At 28.7% G+C, this 24,376-nt stretch overlaps 2 protein-coding genes and 1 long non-coding RNA gene across 3 annotated transcripts; 2 read left to right on the top strand and 1 right to left on the bottom strand.

Moving 5' to 3' along the window:
• Positions 1-1,795: 1,795 nt before the first annotated feature.
• Positions 1,796-8,600, bottom strand: LOC105154156 (putative sodium-dependent multivitamin transporter). The gene is made up of 8 exons (XM_011069489.2): positions 8,086-8,600; positions 7,735-7,956; positions 7,316-7,656; positions 7,097-7,216; positions 6,090-6,307; positions 5,031-5,248; positions 4,708-4,958; positions 1,796-3,449 (listed from the first exon to the last, which is right to left on the bottom strand). Exons 1-8 carry the CDS (start codon positions 8,206-8,208, stop codon positions 3,146-3,148), a joined length of 1,797 nt encoding a protein of 598 aa, XP_011067791.2. The 5' UTR covers positions 8,209-8,600; the 3' UTR covers positions 1,796-3,145.
• On the top strand, positions 5,255-7,255 carry LOC147909243 (uncharacterized). Its single transcript, XR_015545672.1, has 2 exons — positions 5,255-6,116; positions 7,104-7,255. It is a non-coding gene; the product is annotated as an uncharacterized LOC147909243 (long non-coding RNA).
• Positions 8,601-13,285: 4,685 nt separating the features above from the next.
• Positions 13,286-24,191, top strand: LOC105154157 (mitochondrial glutamate carrier 1). Its single transcript, XM_011069490.2, has 8 exons — positions 13,286-13,610; positions 18,296-18,365; positions 18,557-18,691; positions 19,025-19,174; positions 22,071-22,207; positions 22,573-22,758; positions 22,844-22,994; positions 23,202-24,191. Exons 2-8 carry the CDS (start codon positions 18,322-18,324, stop codon positions 23,338-23,340), a joined length of 942 nt encoding a protein of 313 aa, XP_011067792.1. The 5' UTR covers positions 13,286-13,610; positions 18,296-18,321; the 3' UTR covers positions 23,341-24,191.
• Positions 24,192-24,376: the final 185 nt, after the last annotated feature.

Genomic DNA, 24,376 nt, shown 5'->3' on the forward strand with positions numbered 1-24,376 from the left:
CTCCTTGTAGGTACTAAGGGTTACGATGAAAATAATACAAATTTGATTAATATACACATAATCTTTTCATGTTTTTAATAATAATCTTATTATTATAATAATCTTATTAATTATAATTTCATTAAACGATTATTTTCATGGCTCAACTTATCCTTCGAGGATACTCAACATGCCCCATAGATAAGGCATATATAAAATATAAAATATTTTACATTTTATATTTTATAATATAAATATTTTCAATCTTTTTATTAATACTGCAAAATACAAATTACAAACGTCTTACAAATTCGTTTTTTGTAAAACACAAAGATAAACAATTTATTTTTATCATATTTCGCAAGTGTAAAGTGTATTTATTTTTATCATATTTAGATAAAATTTAGGTTAAATATAGACTACGCATGGCTGCTAAATGCAATATTGGCATTCATTGTTCAAATTATACATATTCATTTATAACGAAGATATTTTAAAAATGCACATTTATGATAATATAATTATATTGTAATTTAGTTTTGCGCAAGATAATAATACGAAATTAACTTTATTTAAAAAACAGTAAAAATGTAATAAGAATTTCATTAAGATACTATTTCTGTTTATCTGTTACTAACTTGTTATTAAAATAAATTTCATAATATTCATATTAGTCTCTACGATAAGAATAATGGTCAATAATAGGGATACAATGAATATCCAGCAATTATCTAATATACGGCCTATCTGGCCACTTTTTTATAATCCGGCTGTCCGATCGAACTATCTGGCTGGATTGTAAACAAATCGTTTCCTATACTTAAGATGGAAACAATTATCCTTAGTCGATAATAATATTCTTGTCCCAATTTGAGATTAAATTAAAGAAAGAAAAATGCCTGAGAGCCGAACACTGGATGTACGCGTGTGATGATTATTCAGTTAATATAATATACAATAAATATTCCGATCCTTCTCTGCGGATCCTTCTCAATATTGCAAAACAATCGTTAAATTATTAATTAAAAAATTTTTGAGTGGTCATTAAAATTGAAATTAAAAAATCGAATTATGCGTGTGATTGTGTCTTGTGATGTAGACGTAAGAAATTATGATGTTTTTTTTTTCAAGCGTATTTTCATTATAATTATCAACTTAACTATGACAAATATTAAAATCGAATTAAACAGACGTATATAATACATAATAACTGATAAGTTATTAAACTTACATGATAAACGCAAAGTCGCTCAGAGAAAATGTTAGTTTTTATTTTTCGCTATGATCGACGCATTCAAAAACTAAAGAATATATGTTGACAAATACGGTAAGGAGAGCGAAGCATTGTCCTTGTAAATAAATTAGAATATATCGCGTCGAGAGATTTCGTGTCATTTTTAATGTTTAAGCCATTAATTTGTTTCTTCATAAAAATGAGAAATCAAGTCTATGTGCAGTAATAATTGAATGTTGTGTCGTTTCATTTGATGTGATTTCTGTATTTTTTAATGCTTTTAAGATTCTACCTGTTTGTCTCACATAATTTGTAATTCATTGTAATTCTTGCAATTTATTTTATATACGACATTTGAATAAGACAGAGTGGAGAGCTTGTTCTTTTGAACGCGGATAATTATACGTCATATATAGAATCTTAAAAGCACGCATTAAAGAACATCAATTGGAAATATGAAACAACATTCAGTTATTATTATGCATAGACTTGATTTCTTACACGAATTCGACTGAAAGAACATAAATATTTCAGATGAAAAAGTGTTACATAAAAGGTTGAGGTCTGAAATGATTTCATGACTCTCATTAATTTTCATTTATATTTCAAAGACAGAAATATACATAATGTATTAACAAAAATATTATTAATAAAAAATTAATTATAAAAATGTAATAATGTATTCCTATCTATATATATATTAGGTGTTGGAATTAATTCGTAGCGTTTTTTAATGAAAGAATGTTATTTATTTCACATGAGCATTAAAAAATACATTAATGAAAGTACTTCCCATCACTTGTAAAACGCTACGAATTAATTCCAACACCTAATATTATATGCTTAATCATAAGTCACTTTTAAGAAATGTTTAACATTAGTTTTTGAAAAATAAACATGTTTTATGTGGTACTCCATTATGTCCCGCACGTAAAAAAAATATTTTGCTGCTCCAGTTAGAATTATCGCTGTTTTTTGTATCTGATAGAAAATTATGTATCATACGCATAGAATTTATAATACAAATTTAAATTCTATCTCTGTCATCTATATGATTAGATGCAATACATATCCAATATCGCAGTACTTCCTTTATCTATTTTAGTTAATTTTTCTACTTACTTAGATAATTTTCGCTATAACTGCAAGATCACTTTTTTGAGTGCATATAATTGCATAATGAAGTTAAAACCAAGTTGGTAAAAAGTTTTTTTTTAAAAGTTATTTTTTTTTAAAAGAACAAAATATTGTTTTTTTTTGTTGAAAATATGTTTTTAACATGTTTTAAACATGTTTTAGACAATATTAAAAAAAAATGTTTTAAACATGTTCAAAACATGTTTAAAATGTGTTAAAATGTTTTAAACAGTACTTTTAAAAAGCTTATTTAATACATTATTAAAACGTCTGATATTTATAGACCATTTTTATTTCAATTAATTTCAAGATCATTTTAAATAAAGTCTTAAGAATTTTAAGAACTTTAAGAAACTAATTCGAAATACTTTTCAATTGTGGCTGGATTTCTAATGTTTCTTATCGACACCTTTGATAGTCAAAATGTGCTTCTGATCGGCCGTTTTAATAACTCATCCATCGATAATATAATTCGTGTTCTAATGTACATTACCAGTACTAAAAATCTATTGAAAGAAAAGATTGATTGGTGCAGCAAATTAGATGGTTAAACATGGCATAGCATTTTTAATTGGCTGTAACAATTTTCGAAACTAGTCCTTTGTTTAACTTAAATTTTTTCTAAGATCAATGTCCTATCATTATGGCATTATTTGGCATACAGTTCGATTTGAAATTCAATAACCAAAATAAGCGAACAAATGTATTCATTTCGGGGTCATTCTTTTCTTTGATTGATGTACGGGAGCCTAACGTACGAAATGTGTCAAACACCTATTTAAGATTACAATCAAACTATTTTGTACAAATTTTATGGACAGCATCCTCTTTTTCGTGAATTACGTTGCTGAAAGAACATGTTCTATCTAATGGAAAATTTTCTTCATTTTCTATATTATTACATTGCCTACAACGTATACGCCGCGCTATCACGGGAAAGAATAAATTAGTGTCTAATTCACTGTTTTGATTTTGAGTGAATAAACGAGATAGATTGCTGATGAGTAGTCCAACTAAGAATGTTATTAAGAATCCAAGAAGGGAATACCACATGTACGAAATGCGATACAAATAGAAGTACGAGCTGTCGTTATTGCTCCTAAAAAGAAGGTACAATCCGTTAGACAATCTTATATGAGTATATATATATATATTATACAGACATATTTGGAAAGTGTCTGCTGCTATAGATAGAATGTCACCAGAAATAGAGAAACAGTACTAAGATGTTTATGGAATCACACTTAATATGCGTTTCGAAGGTCTCAACATGACCCGAAAATGTAGCCAAAACATATAATTAAAATCTTATCATATTAAACATTTTTTGTATGAAACGCTGAGCAAAATCTATTCATAAACGTTTAAATAATGGATTCCATTTGAGTGTGAAATGACAGATTCTACCTGTTTTTTGTCGACAATTTTGTCATTAATATTAATTTATACAAGCAAAAACTAATTTAATACGGATGCGGACAGTACTGAATCTATTACAATATCTTACCAATAATAAACGAATTAGTAGACTGCATCGATCGCAAGTAATTTAATAATTTAATGCAATTCAATTGGCATCATTTTAAAGAGATTTTTAAGATCCAACTTCGACCGATATAGGCTTCATTTCTTGCTTGTTGTGTATTCACATTATACGATCCTAATAAATTATTCATTATTGTTTTATACAAGCTGTCTGAAAAATGTGTGTGTTCTTGTATATCGATTATTGCGAAGAATATTACTAACAATAAGGCCTCTAAAGTTTTAGGATGCTCGCATGGAATGCTAGAAATCCAGGTTTGAATCTTGGCCGAAATAATATTTTTCGCAATAAATTTATTTAAAGATTTTCAGTACATTAAGATCTCTTCAAAATGATGCCAATTGAGCAAAAATAAATTTCAAATTAATAAATTGCTTGTCAATTAAATGTGTGATATTACTATAGTAGTTTGGCTGCGTTTCTAACAGTAAGTCCGGAAAACAGAAAATCAATTGGGCGCACAATTCAAGAAATACAAACGTTTAGTTTTATATAAATTTTCATGTAATTATTTAATTGACCGGTATGGGTCAATTAAATTTTATTTTCTTGCTTATTAAATATCTTAGCAAATACAATATTGCCAGTGTGTTGTCATACTAAGTGCAGTTTGCTTATTAAATAATTATGTTGGATCATTACAATTCTGTAGAACAGTCTAAAACATGAAGATAATATCGCAAAAAAATATCGACATTTGAGCGAGATAATTATTTTAATAATCCAACATATTATTTGCATTTGCCTCTATTTCTATATTTTTCAGCAAAACTATTCTTTTCGTATATAATTATGTTAATGAGTTACTTACTTGGAAAAATTCATGACATTCTGTACAATGGACATCGTTATATTTGTACTATTCTTATCACAGCCTTCGATAGTAGTTGGCAATTTAGGTGGTACAGGACGTGGATGACCAAAGGCGATCCAGCATAGAAATGAAAATGACGTGAGAGCACCAACTATCGCACCACCTTCCGTCGCTGATTCGGTGGCCATGCCAAGAGTAAAAATACCTAACAACGGACTGCCGACAATTCCCAAGATAGTAATTGTAGCCTAGGAGACCCAAAGATATTTACTTTCTTTTCATCGGAACATTTTACATTTAGATATAGTAATGAGCATTACCTGAGCGAGACCACCCACAAATTGCGATAAAAATGCCAGTACAATGGAAATAATACCAATCATGAAAGCGAGTACTTTAACGATGGAGGTTGACTTTATAGGGGACAATTCATGCCCATTGTATTTTTTATATAAGGGTTTCAGATAATCCTCCAATGTTACTGCAGCCAGAGAATTTAGTGCCGCAGAAACTGTACTGAGACTTGCGCTAAAAATACCTAAAAACTCATAAACAGATCAAGATTAATCAATAATAAAATAAATTGATAAAAACATTAACTATCAGCGCGGAAATTGATATGCAAATATCAAAATAAAATTCAATGCGATAAGATTTCAATTACATAGTATTATATATTATTAAAGCTTCCAAATTAATTATATACAGTTTTGGCTACATTTTTTAATTTTCAGATTTTGGAAACGCATAATAAGCGTAAAAATTCTGAATATGCTATAAAGCTATATCGTTCGCGCACGAAGTTAATACGCATGTCTAAAAATTAATAAAAAATAATCCAAGAAACAGTGTGTCAGTGTGAAAAAGAAAATAAATAAATATCTTCTTAAAAAATAAATAAACGTCATCTTCCAAGATTTAGATAAAATTAAGTAAAAATTAAATAATGTGAATAATCTAAGTAAATAGATAAAAAAGTCATATGTTTATAAAATGAATATGTTTATAAAAAGTTAAAATGAAAAATATATATAGTATAATGACAGACACTGACAGTCATCTGACATGCGTCAATCGTCATACTATGAATATCTTCAATTTTAACTTGTGACTTATAATAATGTAGAGTGTAGACGTATGATTTTCTTTATCTATATTATTTCGATTATTCACATTATTTAACTTTTACTCTATGTAAATTAATTTATTTTTTTATTCACGTACTAACTATTCTTTGAACTATTTTTTATTAATTTTTGGACATACGTCATAACACCTACCTATAGATATTTTCATATATTTTTATTTCCGTAATTTGTAACATATAATTTTTATCAGACATCACGGGAACCATATTCGATTCTCGATGAAAATATTACCTGCAATGAAGAGGCCTGGTAAGCCAGGTATGTTGGACATCATTTCCATAACATATAATGGCATAATCATATCAGATGAAGTAATTCTTTTCTCGAGAAGTGGATCGCAATTATAATATTTACTGTATATCGCTAATCCTGAAAAACAAATCGTGACCCAGAGAAACATCAGAATAGGCAGAGACAGCCACATGGCTCTTTGCGAAGCCTGCATATTTCTGAAACAAAATTTATTTTACGTTTTCTTTAATTTTTAAAATCAATTTGATCAATAAAACATTATGATATAAAAAAAAAAGGTAATTAATATATAAAACGGAATAAGATAAATAATAAATTATATAATATAATATAATATAATCTAAATATATAATAAACATATATAAATAATATAATAATATAATAACATAATATATATAATATAATAATATAATAATATAATAACAGAAAATCAAAATTATATGATTAATTTGTCATCTGATAAGTAAAATGTTACAAATACTCTAATATATTTGACTAATAATAAATGATTTATTAGAACTGTGTAATGTGAACACAAATAACTAAGAAATAATGCCAATACCGGTTGAAACTGGGTATACTGTAGTTTAATATACTGAAAATGAGTAAATAAATTTATTGGGGAAAATATTGCCTTGGTCGGGATCAAACCAGGATCTCTAGCATTCCATGCGAGCATCCTAAGCCTTTGTACTATGAATTTATTTACAGATTTTTAGTACATTAATTATCTTTTTAATACCAATTAAGTACCAAATTATTAAGCTGCTCGTCAATTTAATTTGTAATATTGCTATAATATTTCAGTTGCGTTTTTAAAAATTCGGGAAATTTAACGCGCAATTTAAGAAACTATAATTGTGGTATATAAATTCATATGAAATTATTTAAAGCGCTCAAGATCCAGGCTTCGACCGGTATAGCTAATATATTTGATAATTTCTCATTTTATCCAGAATTATATTTATACAAATTATAACATTTACTTTACAGTTAGCATACGTTGTACTTGTGCTTGATTTATCCCGACAAGTATCAAATATGAACATAAACCACCCAGCAAAAGAGACCACCAGGTATGTCTTACTGTTGGATCCAAGTCGATACTAAAATAACAATGAATAAAAATAAAAATATCAATTAGCTGTTACGTGTACATAATTCATTGAGCACACGCAAATCATATAGAAAAATAGACACCATACTTATCAAATTCTAGCCGTTGCCCTTGCCTCGCGATCTCCCAAATCTGTCCCAATCCCCCAACATCATTCGCAGCTATGCCAATAATCAAGAGCACGGCGATAAATATAAGCAAACTTTGAAACACATCGGTCAATATCACAGTCTTAATACCACCTATACTCGAATAAAAGGCACATACAAGGCCAACAGCGGTAATACTGATAGTTTTGGAAATTCCTGTGGTCGTCTCCAAGGCTAGAGAAGGACCATAAAGCACTACACCTGAATGAAAAAGCTGTTGAAGCCAATAAACAAAACTAGCCACTATCCTAGTTTTTACTCCGAATCGCCTTTCTAAATACTAAAAAAAGAGGTGTTTCTTTTAAAATACGTGCCGTCAAAAATTTCCTGCCGGCTAATTTAATTTCGTCAGACTCACTTCATACGCGCTTGTTGCTTGCAGCTTGTAGAATACTGGTAGGAATCCATAACATGTAATCGCAGTGGCTAACAGAAATGACAGGTTGATTGCAACAATTTGCGTCCCATATATATAAATCTCAGCGGATAACCCGAGCAAGCCAGAACCAGACAAGAAGGTAGCCACTAGAGCGATAGCGACTGGTATAACGCTCATTGATCGATTTGCAATAAAGTACTCCTGTGAAACATTAACTTTTATTAAAAAGCAATACAGAAAAAAAAGTTCTATTTTAATGATTTTCTTTTGCAAGAAGAGAGAGAGAGAGAGAGAGAGAGAGAGAGATTTAACAATAATAATAATAATTACCTCCACAGTTTTTTTATGTTTTCCACTAAATTGATGATAAATACCAATTCCAATACTTATGCACAGCATCAATGCTATAACCAGATAATCAATCCATCCTAAAGTATTTTTTATTTCTGCCATTTTATCTAAAACATTATATAAAAAATAAGATTGGAAACAAGTTTTATGTTAAATAACATTACTTTAAATACGAAGCGCCACTACAGTCTGAATGTTGAGATGTTGAACTATTATATATATTCATATAAATGAATTAATTTTAGAAATAATGATAATTGCGTGCCGATATGGTTGTCGGACTTTCAACGCGATCAATCTGAAATATTAATAATCTCCCCAAATTTCTCAAATTAATCTTAAAAAACTGTAATAAACTTATTGCGAAAAAAATATTGCCTATTAATTCATTTATATGAATATATATAATAGTTCAACATCTCAGCATTCAGATGTTGTGGCGCTTCGTATTTAAAGTAATGTTATTATATAAAAAATTCATATTGTTTAAAAGGGAGAAGATATATTTATGATTACTAATCAAGCACATTTAAAGACTAAAATAAGAAATTTTGATTTTAATTTTAAACTTTATTGTAGAATTTATTTGTATAGGGCAAATTAATATAAAGAAAACAACATATTTTTTTAAGTAAAACAAGAATTAATTCAATAAAGAATAATAAATTATTTTGTGTAATAAAGCTTAGAAAAAAATAGAAGGGCTTTAAATTTTTTAAATCATAAAGTATTTTCAATCATGTAATTATATTTATACTTAACATTTATTCAGTTCATCATATTTTACAACATACAAGTATAAAAGAAAGAAAAAATAGTATATAATAAAAAAAATAAAATTTTAATATCAAAATTTTTTAAATCAGATATTTGTTTTTTTTACTTCTATGCACAATATCTTTTCTCTTTGGAAGGTTTATATCTACATACGGAGATTAAATTAATATTAATATTTGTGTTTATTCAGACCTTACATTTTTTATTTGAAACATTTTCAGATAAGAAACTGAATATTGTTCAAACGTAAGGACATACACATTTTAATTTATTACGAAGATATTTAGATTTGCAATTATACTTATTGTATATATAGATATATATATATTTTTTATATATAAATACACTATATTTATGCAGGATATTCAGTGTAACAGTCCACACGATTTTTTTAGACGATAAAGTTTAATTCATATTACCAGTGTAGCGTGCAAAAAGTCCGTCAGAGATTGCAAGACTAATTATTAAGAACAATTTATTGAAAATTATAAATGCATTTTCAAATATATATATATATATATATATTTAAAATGCATTTATAATTTTCAATAATTAGTCTTGCAATCTCTGACCAACTTTTTACATGCTGTACTGGTGATGTAAATTAAATTTTATCGGAAAAAATAAAGAATAAAAATATGGAAAGTTTTCAAAATTATATTTGTTTATCCGTAAAAAATTTGTCGTAAAAAGAATTAGAAAATTCTTGTTTAATAGTTCAATATTTTATATTAATAGTTCAATATTATTATGTTAATCAATATATGTCAACTTTTATTACCATATTTATTATATTCATATGCTTTATTATATTCATATGATAATAAGTCTTCTCAATGATATTGATCGACAAAAGTATTTTTGTTCCAACTTAAGATTGATTTGTCGATAAAATTAAAACTGACGTTTATTAATTTTTTATACTTAATGCATACATACATATATAAAATTATTAAATAAAAATATTTTGAACAGTTTTTATAACAAATTAGTTATAAAACTATATAACTATAAAAGAATATTTAAATAGAAAGCGATTCTTAATGACTTTTATTGCATATATATGTAATAATTCTATTACCGCTATATGTGCATTATCAAAAGCGTTTCATAGAAACACATTATCATTTATCATTAATTAGAGATTTTACTATCTTTAAACGCGCGAAGTTTTATACATTATATTTACTCTTATTATATTTACTTTAACCGTATCGTTCTTAAATTCTTTCCACCTGAAGATTATTATAAATTCAACGTTTCACGTTTTGTATTAGAATTTTCGTATCATTTACTAATTTAGAGATTCTTTTTTATATACCACCTGTACATACATAACATATTTACTCAGATAGCAGAATGTAGCGTGATGTCGACAGATTGATAGCAGATTTAATCAGAAGATGTTAGCAGACTGATGTCGCATTTTGCTCCTATTCTGCCAATAGAACTTGTTAACATGCTATGCAAACAGAATAGCAGAAATCAAACAGAATCTGATAGTAGATTGCGAGCAGAAACCGAGCAGAGTCTGCTGACATAACAGCAAATTGATAACAGAAACCGAGCAAGATCTGTCACTTAGTGTCCGTACGAAATATTTTTAATGTGATGATTCTTTTAATATCTGCTTCAATGGCTTGTCTGCTTTAATAAAAATCAAATCCGTATGTAACAAATTCGTTCAACTGCTGCTGAATTCAATGTGGGAGAAACACTTTTCTTTCAATTAGTGGCTCGATGCCTCGCACTCAATATAATAATTTGATCGTTTTCGTTCATTTCTTGCTGTTCCAAGAAGTAAATTTCCACTGCCTGCGATTGATTGTTTCCACAAATTTAAAAAAAAAACATGTTATTCTATGGTAGAACCACAGACTTCTAGTAAATTTCTGTAGTTATTCCACACGCATCATGAATGGACTCAGCGACTTGTAGACTCTCCAAACAGTCATTAATTTCTTTAATTTTGATTAATTACTACTACAGGAATTGATTCTGGAATTTGCCATGTGCCATTCACGCACTTTTAAAAATTGTCACGTGTTTTTTAAGTACTCTATAAATTTCTCGTTTTTACAAGAATTATCTATATATAATAGAAGAATTTTCTTATTTCATAAGTAACAGATGGATTTGTCTCGAATAGAATTCAAGAAACGTGATAAAATTATCGAAACATAGAATAAAACTGTAGTGTAAAGTATGAAAAAAGTGTGTATGTGTGTGTGTGTGTGTGTGTGTGTGTGTGTGTGTGTGTGTGTGCGCATACATTTACACTAGGAATTGGAAGTAATTAACTAATCCCAGCAAACATAAAGATATAACTGTTATATTGCTTTAATAAAACAAAAAATAACAGGTAATATATTACATATAACGTATACATTATAGTTGTAATTTCCCCACTCATTGGAAATTACAGTTATATAAATAAATATAACAATTCCAAAAACTAAAAGCTATAAAATTAATTAATCCAGTCTTATTACTGAAATAAGTATTATCGATTAGCATAAAATTTCAGAATATACACGGCAAATTTAAAAAAAGAACATTTTTTTCCTTAGGCAATTAATTTCATGTTACCCATCCTGAACTGTATTACACCCAGAGCTGCTTGATCTCTATCTCTGCGATCGTACAGAAACTGCTCAAATGCTTCAATAATCCATGAACTCGATAATGTTAATGCAAGTATGACATATTTGACTAATAGATTTTGTCAAAAAGATAGAACGCATAGTTAAAATAATTATAGTTAAAATATATTATTTTCATAAATGAATCTGAAAAATTAGTACAGTTAGATCAATTTTACTGATTTTCAAAACTATACAGGATATCATTTGAAATAATTATGTAATAAATTATACATATTATCACATTATATTTTATATATCTTTCTGCTTAGTTGCCTGTTAGCATATCTAGATTTACAATGCTGAATGTAGCTATTATAATATTAATCTAATATATATCAGTTTCGTTAATAATTCTTGGAAAAATTTGTTTTAAATAAAGTTAAAATTTTGAAGGTAATTAAGAATTAAAATTTTTTATTTATATTTTAATAAAATGATTTTTTAATACGATCTTTCTTATAAAAGAAGGCGTACCTTAAAATTTAAACAATTTCATAATTTTATATTATCTTGAAAAAAATTGTCGACATTTATTCTTCACAATTCTTAAATCTCTTTAGATTTTTTTAAATTTTTCATAAAATAATTTTAAGATAACTTTAAATATAAGAATAAATGTCTAAATTTAAATATGTAAAAATAAAGTCAATAAGCACAAATTTAGAATGTAAATTAATTTATTAATTTCAGATAATCTCTATTAACATAGATGGTAACTGTACGTTTCGACATACAATCTTCATTAACATTAAAATATTCATTAAAATTTATATGAATAAAATATTAAAACAAATTACTGCAGAGAGGAACATGATATGTTGAGAAACGATGGAGACGTAATTAAATGTAATTTAAAGGATAAGAACCCTATAAAATAAGATAAGAAGCTAATATCACATAAATAAGAATTTAAAAAGAAACTAACATCAAGGAAAGCAAACATATATCCAGATAACAATGTGTCTGTGTTATTGCTGTCATATTGTTCGCAAATCACAGCAACACAAAATGGCATGTATTCAGAATTGTTGCAACTAAATTAATATTTATTAGAAAATTAATATCTTTATGATGTGAGAACTTTAGCTAGTAACTTGCCAGCAATTTATGTCTCTGAAATTATCATTTGTCAAACATTGTGCAACATGATAGCAGTTAACATCTCATACTTTTTTTATTAGAGAAATAATACAGCAAATTTGCAGTAAGTATTAAGCATTATATTATACTGCTTTGTTATACTGTTAATAAAAAAAACCTTATGCTTTTATCTCGGAATCCAATTTTAAGAGATTCATTTTCAAGACATCCTACCATCATTTTTTTTAGAAATTTCTTACAATACTGTTCATTTTCTTATACTAACTTTTATCCTATCTTATATGATTTTTTATTTACGAGAAGTACTGTAAAATGTGCCTGAAAGTTACATCGACAGTCGATAACATCTTTCTTTACTCTGCAATTATCTATTGAGTCAACTTGACATTCTCCAAGATTTGTAAAGCTGCCGCTGGCTGTCTTCAATGATACTTCATCGATGATCGTCGGCTCATCGATTGATATAAATGCCTGTCGCATTATTTGTACTTTTTGCACTCATATTTCTGTTTTCTTTTTCTTCCACGCCTAAATATATATTTATTTTATTTTAAGCGCAAAAATCTTTGGGGACTTCAAGCAATGCAAATAGACCTAATCTAGGGAAGATGACGTGGAATATCTGGAGACTGAAAGAGGGATTTCCGTGACTCCCACGGTGTGCCCTGCGGGATCCGTCATTCGTGTGCGCGCGCATAATCGCTTCGCGAAATGTTTAGAGAAAGATCGCCTTGATGTTCGAAGCATCTGTCGAAAGTGTCACTAACGGATCGCGCTGATGTTGCTGATGCTGTTTGCGGGATCAAAATCGGTCGACGCGAAAGAAACGATTCTTCCAGTGGCTCACGGCTAATTGAGCCGTTTCGGCTCGTATCTCTCGGCTCGTCGAGAATCAGGAGCGGAGAATCAGGGCATAACAGTGTCAATAGGAACGTTAGTCGTGGAACGGACCATTGCGTGCACGTCAAATTCGTCTGACCGGTAAGGACCCGCCAATTTTGTTCACCGCCGAGTCGCGACTTCGCTGGCTGCTGATTTCGTGATTAGGAAGCGTTAATTCTTTTCTTTCGCGAGGAAAGACGCCGAGCTTGGTGAGGCAGGGAACGGCGTTTTATTTCCTCCAGAAGGATCGACCGCGTAGCATTTGTTCGTAGTATTTATTTTTCAGAAACGCGCTTTGGAGGTTGAAAAATAATAATAAAAAATTATATAGTGTGCTAGCAGACGTGTTAACACTGGGACACGTCGATCATTTTCAATCTTTTTTCGTGAGATTTTGTTTCATTTCTCGTTAACGCATCCGCATAATGACGAATATCGATGGCACAGTAACTCGATCAGCTGATCATTGTGACTTGGCTTTTAACATAACCTGCAAAGACTTTGCGCGCACGCGGTGACCTGATCGATCGCATTGATCTTTAGTCGCTCGTGAATTTTTTTAGAATAAAAAGATCGGTCATTGGCATTACTTGTCTTTTTTTACTGTAATATATTCTTCAATTTTATAAATTTCTTATATAGCGATTATATATTTATGTATTATGTATTATAATGTAAATATATTATTATGTGTTCTGAATACATGCTGAGATCACAACTTATAAAATGTGATAAAAATTATGCCAAGTTTAAATTAAGTCATTTATAGTATATGCATAATAATATATATAGATATCTATTTATTTATGTATACTTAAAATTTAATGGACACTTATAAAAATCTATTCACACGAAAATCTCGTAAAAATTTGAAAAGTAACACTTTAGAGTAACCTGCTCCGAAATTTATAAAAAGTGAAGAAATTGGACTTTAGGATATTTCATGAATTTTTAACATAAATAAAAATTCCTCTATAGTTCGTTTCAACGCGCAAAAATCCGATTTTTCAAATCCGTTAATTTGCAAATGTAACTTGACAAGTAATACTTTACTTGTGATACATCCGGGACGGAAGTACAAATCGAATTGAAACTATAAATGATCGACATTCATTTGACGTATCACTATATATGCAAATTTATTGTAAATTAATATTAATCTTTCACTTTACTCAGTTTTTAGCAAGTGAATTTGTATTATTTACTTAATTATAGTTATACGGTCATTATTATTTAATGTATCTATGTAAATATCTAATTAAATAATTAAAATATATTAGATATCCGGTAAACGAGAGTGAATTAAAATGCATTGAAATTTTATCCATCCGAATGCATTATTTAATACATATTGCATTATTTATTACATATTTTAAATAACAAAAACTGTTTTTGGATTCATTTTTGTATTCAATTGATCCAACCATTTTTCAATCTGGTTTGAAAAATTGTATTTCCTATTCAAAATTTTGTATTGCGAAGTATTCACGAGGCACAGAAAAGCTGATGTTATTTTTAGATCGAAAAGCATAGAAATATTCTTTATCCAATTCATATAAATGAATAAATATGTAATATTAAAAAAAGGATTGTAGTAGATTAAAAAAAGGATTCATTTCAACATTCGTGAATGTGTATTTCTGAAAATATGAATCCTTTTCAATTCATTGTCGATTACTGAATATAATTAAAATTATATAATTAGTAATTAAATGATTACAATTCTATACTTAACAATGTAACTATTGTATTATTGTAAAAAATATAATCATAATTATTTCAAAAGATAATATTGTGTTTGTGTGTGTATGTGTGTGCGTGTACGTGCGTGTGTGAGTGAGATTGCCCTTAAGAAATTTCCAAGAAGACTTATTCTTAAATTTTAATGCCGTATCATGTTATATCGATTTTATCTTCAAAATTACTAATGATTATCATTTTTTTCATACTTCAGTTATCGTCCTACGAATTAAATTGATAGTTACTCAATATTTTTTGCTCTTATCTTATATTGCATCAAGAGCTGGAATGATAAGATAATACATTAGGTGCGCAACTAATATATTGTGTAATAATTTCGAAATTCCAAGATTTCTTTATTCACGTTTCTTCATAAATAAAATCATTAAAGATAAAAGTGTGTTATAAAATAATGAGTCACACCAGTTGTACTTGCGTTACAATAATGTATTATTTAAATAACTTTATCCTGTCTATGCCAGACTTTGAAGTCATATACAACTTAATATTTTACGATTTCACAATAATATATCATCAGTTTAGCTTATATTAAACCATCCTCAATGATAAATGAAAGAAAATTGATATAATTTAAATCAAATAATATAAATTCGGGTACACACAGTAAAATACTATAATGCGCGTTTCCGAAAGAAATTTTTTTCAACATGTAAAGAAGGTATTGTTTTCTCTTTAAATAGTTGTCACACGTGTATTGACACGTTTTTAGTCTAATTGTCTCACTCAACAAAAGAGATTTCAAACTTCTGATTAATATCACATAAGGCTCAATTACGAACGACACCGTAAAGTTATACAGCCCAAAATTCGGACAGCTCATTTTGACCCGTGATGATAACAAAGGATCAATGACATTTCGAAATGTTACGTAGCTTTTTTACCTTATATAATATCTGCGCAACATCAACGTAACGATTCCGAACTGTTGTTAAGAGTTACAGAATCGGACTATTGGTATAAGATACGTATTTACTTGCTAATTTGGAACGTCGTGTGCGTCAAACCGGTGTGAAATCAGTGAGTTTTTTTTTAAATGATGATCAATTACTTAAACTAATCATAAAATTATAATTTCAATCTAAAATCGTGTAACGTGATTCATGTGAAACAAAAAAAGATGTATTTGTCTTATTTAAAATGACAACATGTACTCTTGGCGCAAATAGAATAAGAAGTGTTTCATACAAATGCTCAATTATAAATGCAAGAATTAGATACATTATTCGAATGTCAACAATAATTCTCGCCCTTAATTGCGCTTAGACACATCAGTTTTGTATCCTACGCCTTGCTCTTTAAATAGTTGTCACACATCCCTTCGTAGAAACCTGCTCCTCCGCAAGAAGATGTAGAGAAGAATTGCCTCCAAGTTAAATTCCCTTTTCCCGATCGTGGGATGGGACTCGGCCACTCAGGATGAATTACAACTCGCTAGGGTGATAGCGACTCGTCCTACAGCTGTACAATGTTATGTAAGAGATCGGGAGAAGTAGATAGAAGCGAAATCAATTTGCGTGGTACAATCAACAGATTGGTAATTTGTTCCCGCTGCGTGTGTGTGTGTGTGTGTGTGTGTGCACGTGTACGTCTTCGATAACAATTTCTCTTCGACTGACATCGCACTGATTACGCTATTGTGGGATGTCAATGCCCGTTTTGTGTAATGAAACGAGTATGGTCTTGCACGCGATCAAATCAATTGAATTAACATCCACAGCCTTGGGAGAGAATAGGTTTTCAAGGCGATACGATGTATCAAAATACATAATTTAAACAATGGAAACAAATTCCGGAAAAGTCGTGAGTCACTGTCGGGCAATTAGAACATTATTCAGCAAAAATATATGTCAATGACGATTATTGTACTGCGGGTCTTTCACTATCGAAAATAAAGAAGAAACGAAAATAGAAGTTACGCAGAGAAGTATAAACGCGAATATAGACGAACACCTGGCTCTCGTCAGATGCCAAGAGAGAAGAATGTTCAGTTTTCATTATACGAAAAAAGGATAATATTATGTGAGAGGAAGATAATTTCAGATTTTGTTATTTCATAAAATCTTTCGAAGTTTTCTACTCGTGTAATCTATTGATTACAATACATCTTATCATTGAAAATTGATGATAACAGTATGTACAAATATAACGCGTTAATCTTTATCCAGAAAGTGCAATTTTTCCGACTGATGCGTAAAAAAAAAATGCTTTATGTAATGCGTTGTCTACAATACATGGAATAAGAAGTAAGAGTAAGAAATTGATCAAGCACAGTCGACTATTCTTCTCACAATGTGAGTAAACGATATGAAAGTGAAGTGGCCTTCAAGTTTTGGCACAATATGTTAACTACTGTTTAACGTATCCTCATAATGTCACACTTAACTACATTACTCTCAATTTTATAGACAAATATACCTTCTCATTTCAAAGCTTTTCCACTACGAATTGAAGCAGCTTTGCGCACTTCATATTTGTGGAACTCACATAATTGCTATTATCTAGTAGAAAAGATTACAACATTATTTTCTTTCTTATCAACAATTTGACATTAATCACTAATGCTGTTTTCCTCATGAATTCTTACAATCTCTCATAATACATATATTTACAAAATTTTTTCATATTTCACATTTATGAAAATTTCTGAAAAATACTTTAAACTTTTTGAAATTTTATAATAAATTGTTTCTTTAGTAGAAACTTGTTCAATTGTAGAATAGAATTCTGTGTTTTAGAATTTGTAAAGAAAGATGTAGATTTTCTCAACATTTTTGAAAAATGTTCCAATTTAAATATACTATAACAAAATCTGAAATTTTTTTTAACAAATTATAAAATTATATAGAAATTCTAAAAAATTCTGAATTTATATAGAAATTCTGAAAAATTATATGAAGAATTTTAAGACAATTTTCGTCAGGAAAATAATTATAAGACAAAAAAATTATAACTTCTTTTTTCTTATTAACAATTTGACATCAGTCACTCATATTGTTTTTTATTAATTACATCAATTTCAACAGGTGCGGGACCATAATTTAAATCAACTATGGCACAGGACAGTTCAATTCCGAAACCCGCAGAGCAGTTCAAGTATGTCACTCTTGGATAAAATCTCAAATTAGAATAATGATTTAGAAGTGTTACAGTTTTATTTTAAATATCATAAATGAAGTTATTAAAAAGTGTAAAATAACGAATGTATTTTTCTTCGCAGAGATATATAAAAAAATCAGATATATAAACAATCATTTATGTAATATAAGTTTGCATTTATCTTCCAGACTTATACCAAAAATTATAAACGGAGGCATTGCCGGAATTATTGGAGTATCCGTGGTTTTTCCGCTTGATTTGGTGAAAACAAGATTGCAAAATCAAGTTATTGGCCCGAATGGCGAACAAATGTATAAGTCAATGCAAGTATTTTATTTAAAAAATTGATAACTATTAAACATAATCGTCGTACAGTGCATATTATATAATTATTATATAATTAAAAATAAAATATCCTAATTATTTAAAAAACTTTGAAATATTATGTATATAAATTATGTATTATTTTTAACCTATTGATAATCACAAATTATATGCAAATTTAAAGAGGATTGTTATATTATTTTATGTAATAAACTTTTTAATTTCATTTACGCTTTCTTGTTTTTTTTTCATTTAATGTGAAATAAATGTATGGAATGCAAGAAGTACAAAAAAAGAGATTATCATAATCCAATATATTAAATTATTTTTAGGTTTGACTGTTTCAAAAAAACTTACAAAGCAGAAGGTTACTTTGGAATGTATAAAGGATCCGCTGTAAATATATTGTTAATCACGCCTGAGAAAGCAATCAAACTTACTGCCAATGATACATTTAGGCATTATCTTTCGCTTGGACCTGGGTATGTTGCAAATAATATATTGTTTAATATATTGTATTTTTCATATTGTCAATGATATGAGCTTGTGGTATGTGCTCCTCTCTGTGCATAACATTGTCAAAGCGGAAGTTAATCTGTGAGAGGTGGCATGAGAATTATTTAGTCGCATAATGTAGGCACAATGCTAAAATATTTTTAAAGATAATCATTAAAGATATTATAGTGATCTAGCATTCATTAACAATTTATTCCTCTAAATTTTATAGATTTCAATCTTAAATTCAAATCTTTAGCATCCTACGAGTATGTATATAATACTTAATGTATATAATACTTTTAGTCTTTTAAACTTATTTTTCAGACTTCTTCCTTTTCTTGTGTGTGTGTCATCTTTTCATTTCCATTCAAAGCCCTAATTCTCCATAGCAATTATCTTCTCATTGTATTAAATATTTAGTATTTAAAGGAGTTTATTCAAAGTTTATGGCAAGTAGGTTTCAGCATGAAATATGTTTCAAGAAATAAAATTTCTGTTGAATTAATAATGTAAAATTTTTGTAGAACGCGTGGGCTTTCCAATTAGCTATATAACATCGACACAATTTCTGAGTTTATTTTATAATTTATAATAAAAGGAAATGTTTATTAAATCATTGTATTATGAACTGAGATAACACAAGCGTTTACAAAGTGTTACAAAACTTATAATCAACATCACGTTAAATTAATTAAATATTTCGAGTTTTTTATTCTGCAAATTTTTATTCTGATTAATGGAAGATATGAATTAGTGTAGCTATATGAAGCCACAGTAAGTTTAAATTACGTCAACAGCAAAGCGAGAAGCCAAAGAGTATTGATCGAGCCAAGTTGTCTACTATGTAGACAACTTGGCTCAATCAATATACAGGTATGAAAATTATTAGAATAAAAATTTGAAAATGTTACATCTTTTTCTTTCAGTTTCTTTGTGAAGAAAATTATATAATAAGTAATATGTTAGTTATAGTAATAAGTAATACGTTTCTCTTTAACATATCCAATTTGCATTTATTCTGTCAATCAAGTTTTTATTATTTCAATAAATTTTAAATATTATCTCTAATATCAAAAAATATTATCATCATCGTAGAAGTATTAGTTAATACAAAATTTAATTAAATGATTTTGTTTAATTAGAAAAATATAACAATATGCAGCAATATATTTCTTTAAAAAAAAAATCATAATTGGAAAGCTCCAAAAATTAGTAATGTAGTGCTGTATCATTTGATCAGCAGAGCATCATAGCATTTTGTTTAGAAAACCTTATAGTATATCTATCCTTATTGCTAATTACTGTTATTTATTTGTTTCGATAACTGCTTGCATTTAACACTGTCTTCCAAGTAAATTACACACAAAGTATACGTATATCTGTTTGATATACCAAAAATTATCAGTAACTAAAAAAAAAAGTTTTACATTGTTGTGAATCCAATGATATTTGAAAATAATCCAGCGATATTCGAAATAAGACTTATTTGATATTCAAGAATATGCAAATGGCATTGCATTTTTCTTGTATTTTTTTAAATATTAATTTTGAGTTTATGAAATGTCTCACTTTTTGCTGATTAAATTTACGGAGTTATTGTGTACTTTTTATAATATATATATATATTCTCAAAATTAATTTCCTTAATAAAAATTGATTATTTTAAGTTATTATTTATTATTTTCGTAGATACTGTAATTCTATAATTCTGATTCTAAATAGGTAATTTTATTATTAAAAATAATAAAGTATTATTAAATCTTAAGACAAGCATAGCTCATTCTGTACATTTCTGTACAACGAAAAAGAGGGAATGAAGTTGAGCTCGCACTATTATGCCAGAATTTTATATTATTATAAAACACATTGAAATATATTATTCTGTAATTCTAGACAACTGAAGATACCTGTTTCAAATAATTTCCAAGTTAAATGACCTGGCAAACGGTGCAAGCAACCATAACTAGCTAACCAAGTCGCAAGCAATCGACGAGAGCAGGGTAATTTTTGCTTTTCCCTTTTCTTCCTTACGAAATGGTTTTTTTTTTAAATAATCCAAGATAATAACATATCAGAAACTATACAAAATTACAATTAGTTAATAATAGTCTGATTGAGAAAGAGAGAGATAGAGAATTGCTGAAAATTTATTAAATGTCAGCTAGCACTATGTATAATGCAGTGTAATTGTTAATTTTCTATTTTACAATTATAAATTGTAGCTTATCTTATTTGCTTTTTTCATTTAAAGTTATTTTCTAATATATTGAATAATTTCGACTATTTATAGCTTTTATTAGTATACGTGTTACATCACGCTCTATTGGAATTACACATAAATTGCGAATTATGAAGTTAACAATTTGCTTCGTTTACGTTTTTTGCCAATGTATTTTGATGCTCTGCGGTCCGTTAAGATATTTAATATATTGCTTATCATGCCACTAGCGTTGAATGATCTCCCTTATCCGAACTGGTACATCATGATGAACAGAACATTTTACACATTACCTTACAAACTTTGAGAAGTTTAGTAGTTAACTTTTTTTTTAATCAATTTAAATATTTATCTAATAATACACGATTGAATCGCTATACTGATAATTATGCTTGAATAATAATGAACGACCGAGATGATCGTTCGAAAATCGCTTTTGAGATATCAGTTTTGATCGGTTTTAGATTAATGCCCGAACTTGTTTTTAATTGGGAAAATTGATCTCAATCAAACTTATTTTTTACCACCAGCCAAACAATTTTCTGAAATTTAAAACACTTTTTTTTCTTGATTTTTTGAAGTCGTGTGCCAGTCTTATTTATATGTATTAAAACTTTTTACAATACTCCGTGATCCCAGGACTCTCTTAATCTGTTGTCCAGACAACAATTGCCAATAGAACGTGAAATGCTCGCTGGTGGCTTGGCAGGAGCATGCCAAATAATTGTTACCACTCCGATGGAACTGCTTAAAATACAAATGCAAGACGCTGGCAGAGTCGCCATAGCAGCTAAAGAAGGTGACGAAAGTAGTCAATAACTTCTTAAGATCCTCCTTCCACGGCTCGAATCCAGCAAGATTATTCACGACTATCATGCGCGAGACTATTCACATATATCTAAGTTTCTTACAATTATTGCATTGTTAATAAACTTGCAATTTTGAGCAACAGTCGCGCAATTTTATTTATTGTATCTTTTATGATGTCGATTAATTACCATGGATGACTATATATCTTCAATTAAAATTAAAAATGTAATTAATAAATATAATTCGTTCGACTCACACGATTCGCTCTTTAAAACGTGAAAATAAATCCATTTTAGAATTATTATACTTGTCCATGCTTCTAACAATAAATTGCATATCGTATTACTGTTACAGCGGGTAAAGTTGTGCCAAAGGTATCCGCTTGGTCATTAACGGTAGATCTACTTAAGAAACGAGGTATACTGGGGTTGTACCAAGGAACTGGCGCCACGGCACTCAGAGACGTAACATTCTCTGTTATTTATTTTCCGCTGTTCGCTAGACTGAATAATCTTGGGCCAAAGCGAGAAGACGGTTCATGTAAGTAGCGATATAATTATGTTATCACACGATCGATCCTAAGCGAAAATATATTAAACAGTAATAATGTCGCTGCTAATTATAGCTGTATTCTGGTGTTCATTCCTTGCCGGATGCGCCGCCGGATCGACGGCCGCATTAATGGTAAATCCATTCGACGTAATCAAAACTAGACTGCAAGTTATCAAAAAAGCACCTGGTGATCCAACGTACAATGGAGTGTTAGACTGTATACTGTGAGTTCCTCAAAATTAAACATTCTCCTTATTCATTACAGGATATTTATTATCTGGAGAAACCTGGAAAATCAAAAATTTTCAGGGGATCCCTTTTTATTTTTGAAAATCAGGGATTTTCATGGATTTTCATGAAATTTTATCTTTAATTTTAATTTTAATTATAAATAAAAATCTAGTTTTATAATCATTGTTTTCGACTTGTAGGAAGACATTTAAGAACGAGGGACCGAGGGCATTCTTCAAAGGCGGCGCTTGCCGAATGATAGTCATAGCGCCGTTATTCGGAATTGCACAAACCGTCTATTATCTCGGTGTAGCTGAGTGGCTGCTGGGATTGAAGTGAAATCGCCATATCGCCGATTCGTGCCGTTCAAATACTCTGGGAAAACTTGACAATAATCATTGTAGATCGTAGTTGTATTTTTGCTTGAAATTTTTGCTCTTCAATATTGCTCTACAATAAGAATGTTGTTAAACGGGGATCTCGCGATCGCTTATATACAAAGAAAAGTAAAAAAGTATTAATTGAAATTGCCGTAATTCTTGCAAGTCGCAAATTATAATAGATTCGTATATGATTGAATGGAAATTTATCTATGTTTTACGTCCATATCCGCAAAGTGCATTAAAATTTTTAATCAAATATTGTACAGTGAATCGAATCTAACATTCGTCTGATTGTATTCTTACAACGTAAAATATATCGTCGATAAATATATTGAAATATCAAATCATTAGGAAAACGTATGATTGCAAATATTTCACAACTGTACCAATTACGTGTTATTCAATATTTAGATCGTGTATGCGTCTTTCCATATAATAATAGCATTTCTTCATCTCTTCCTCATATTTTATAGATTCTATAAAATATATGGTCTATAAATTATATGCGAGATCCTGCCCACGAATCATGCTCGTTGTTAAACTGAGTGTATCGGGATCTTAATTGTTATAAATATCTACCAAACTAGCCAATTATAGTCAATTATACATGTACATTAAAGACATTAAGCAGATTCAACGTGATATTTTTTTAAATGTTTTTCATTAGGCATAATAGAATATTTTGGCATAATAGAATATTTTGTTAAAGCTTATCATTATCTAGTTTTCTTATTTTTATCTTATGTAAAGAATTAGCAATCTTTATGACTATATGTAAACGGAAATATTACAGAATCTTTAAAATAATTGCATTGTGGTTCTTTTTATTATTTTTTCTTATCCCTTTATTTTTTTTTATTTTTCGACACTGTTCTCTAGTCCCGAATTGTGGCAATTTCTTTGAGCTATCGCGTGATTAAAAAGAATCGATTATTAATCGCAAATGTATTAAGATGAATATATGAAATATATTAGATTTTTTAAATCATATT

This window comes from Acromyrmex echinatior, chromosome 7, assembly GCF_024713525.1.
Source record: "Acromyrmex echinatior isolate Ae372 chromosome 7, ASM2471352v2, whole genome shotgun sequence".
Classification (NCBI taxonomy): Eukaryota; Metazoa; Arthropoda; class Insecta; order Hymenoptera; family Formicidae; genus Acromyrmex; species Acromyrmex echinatior.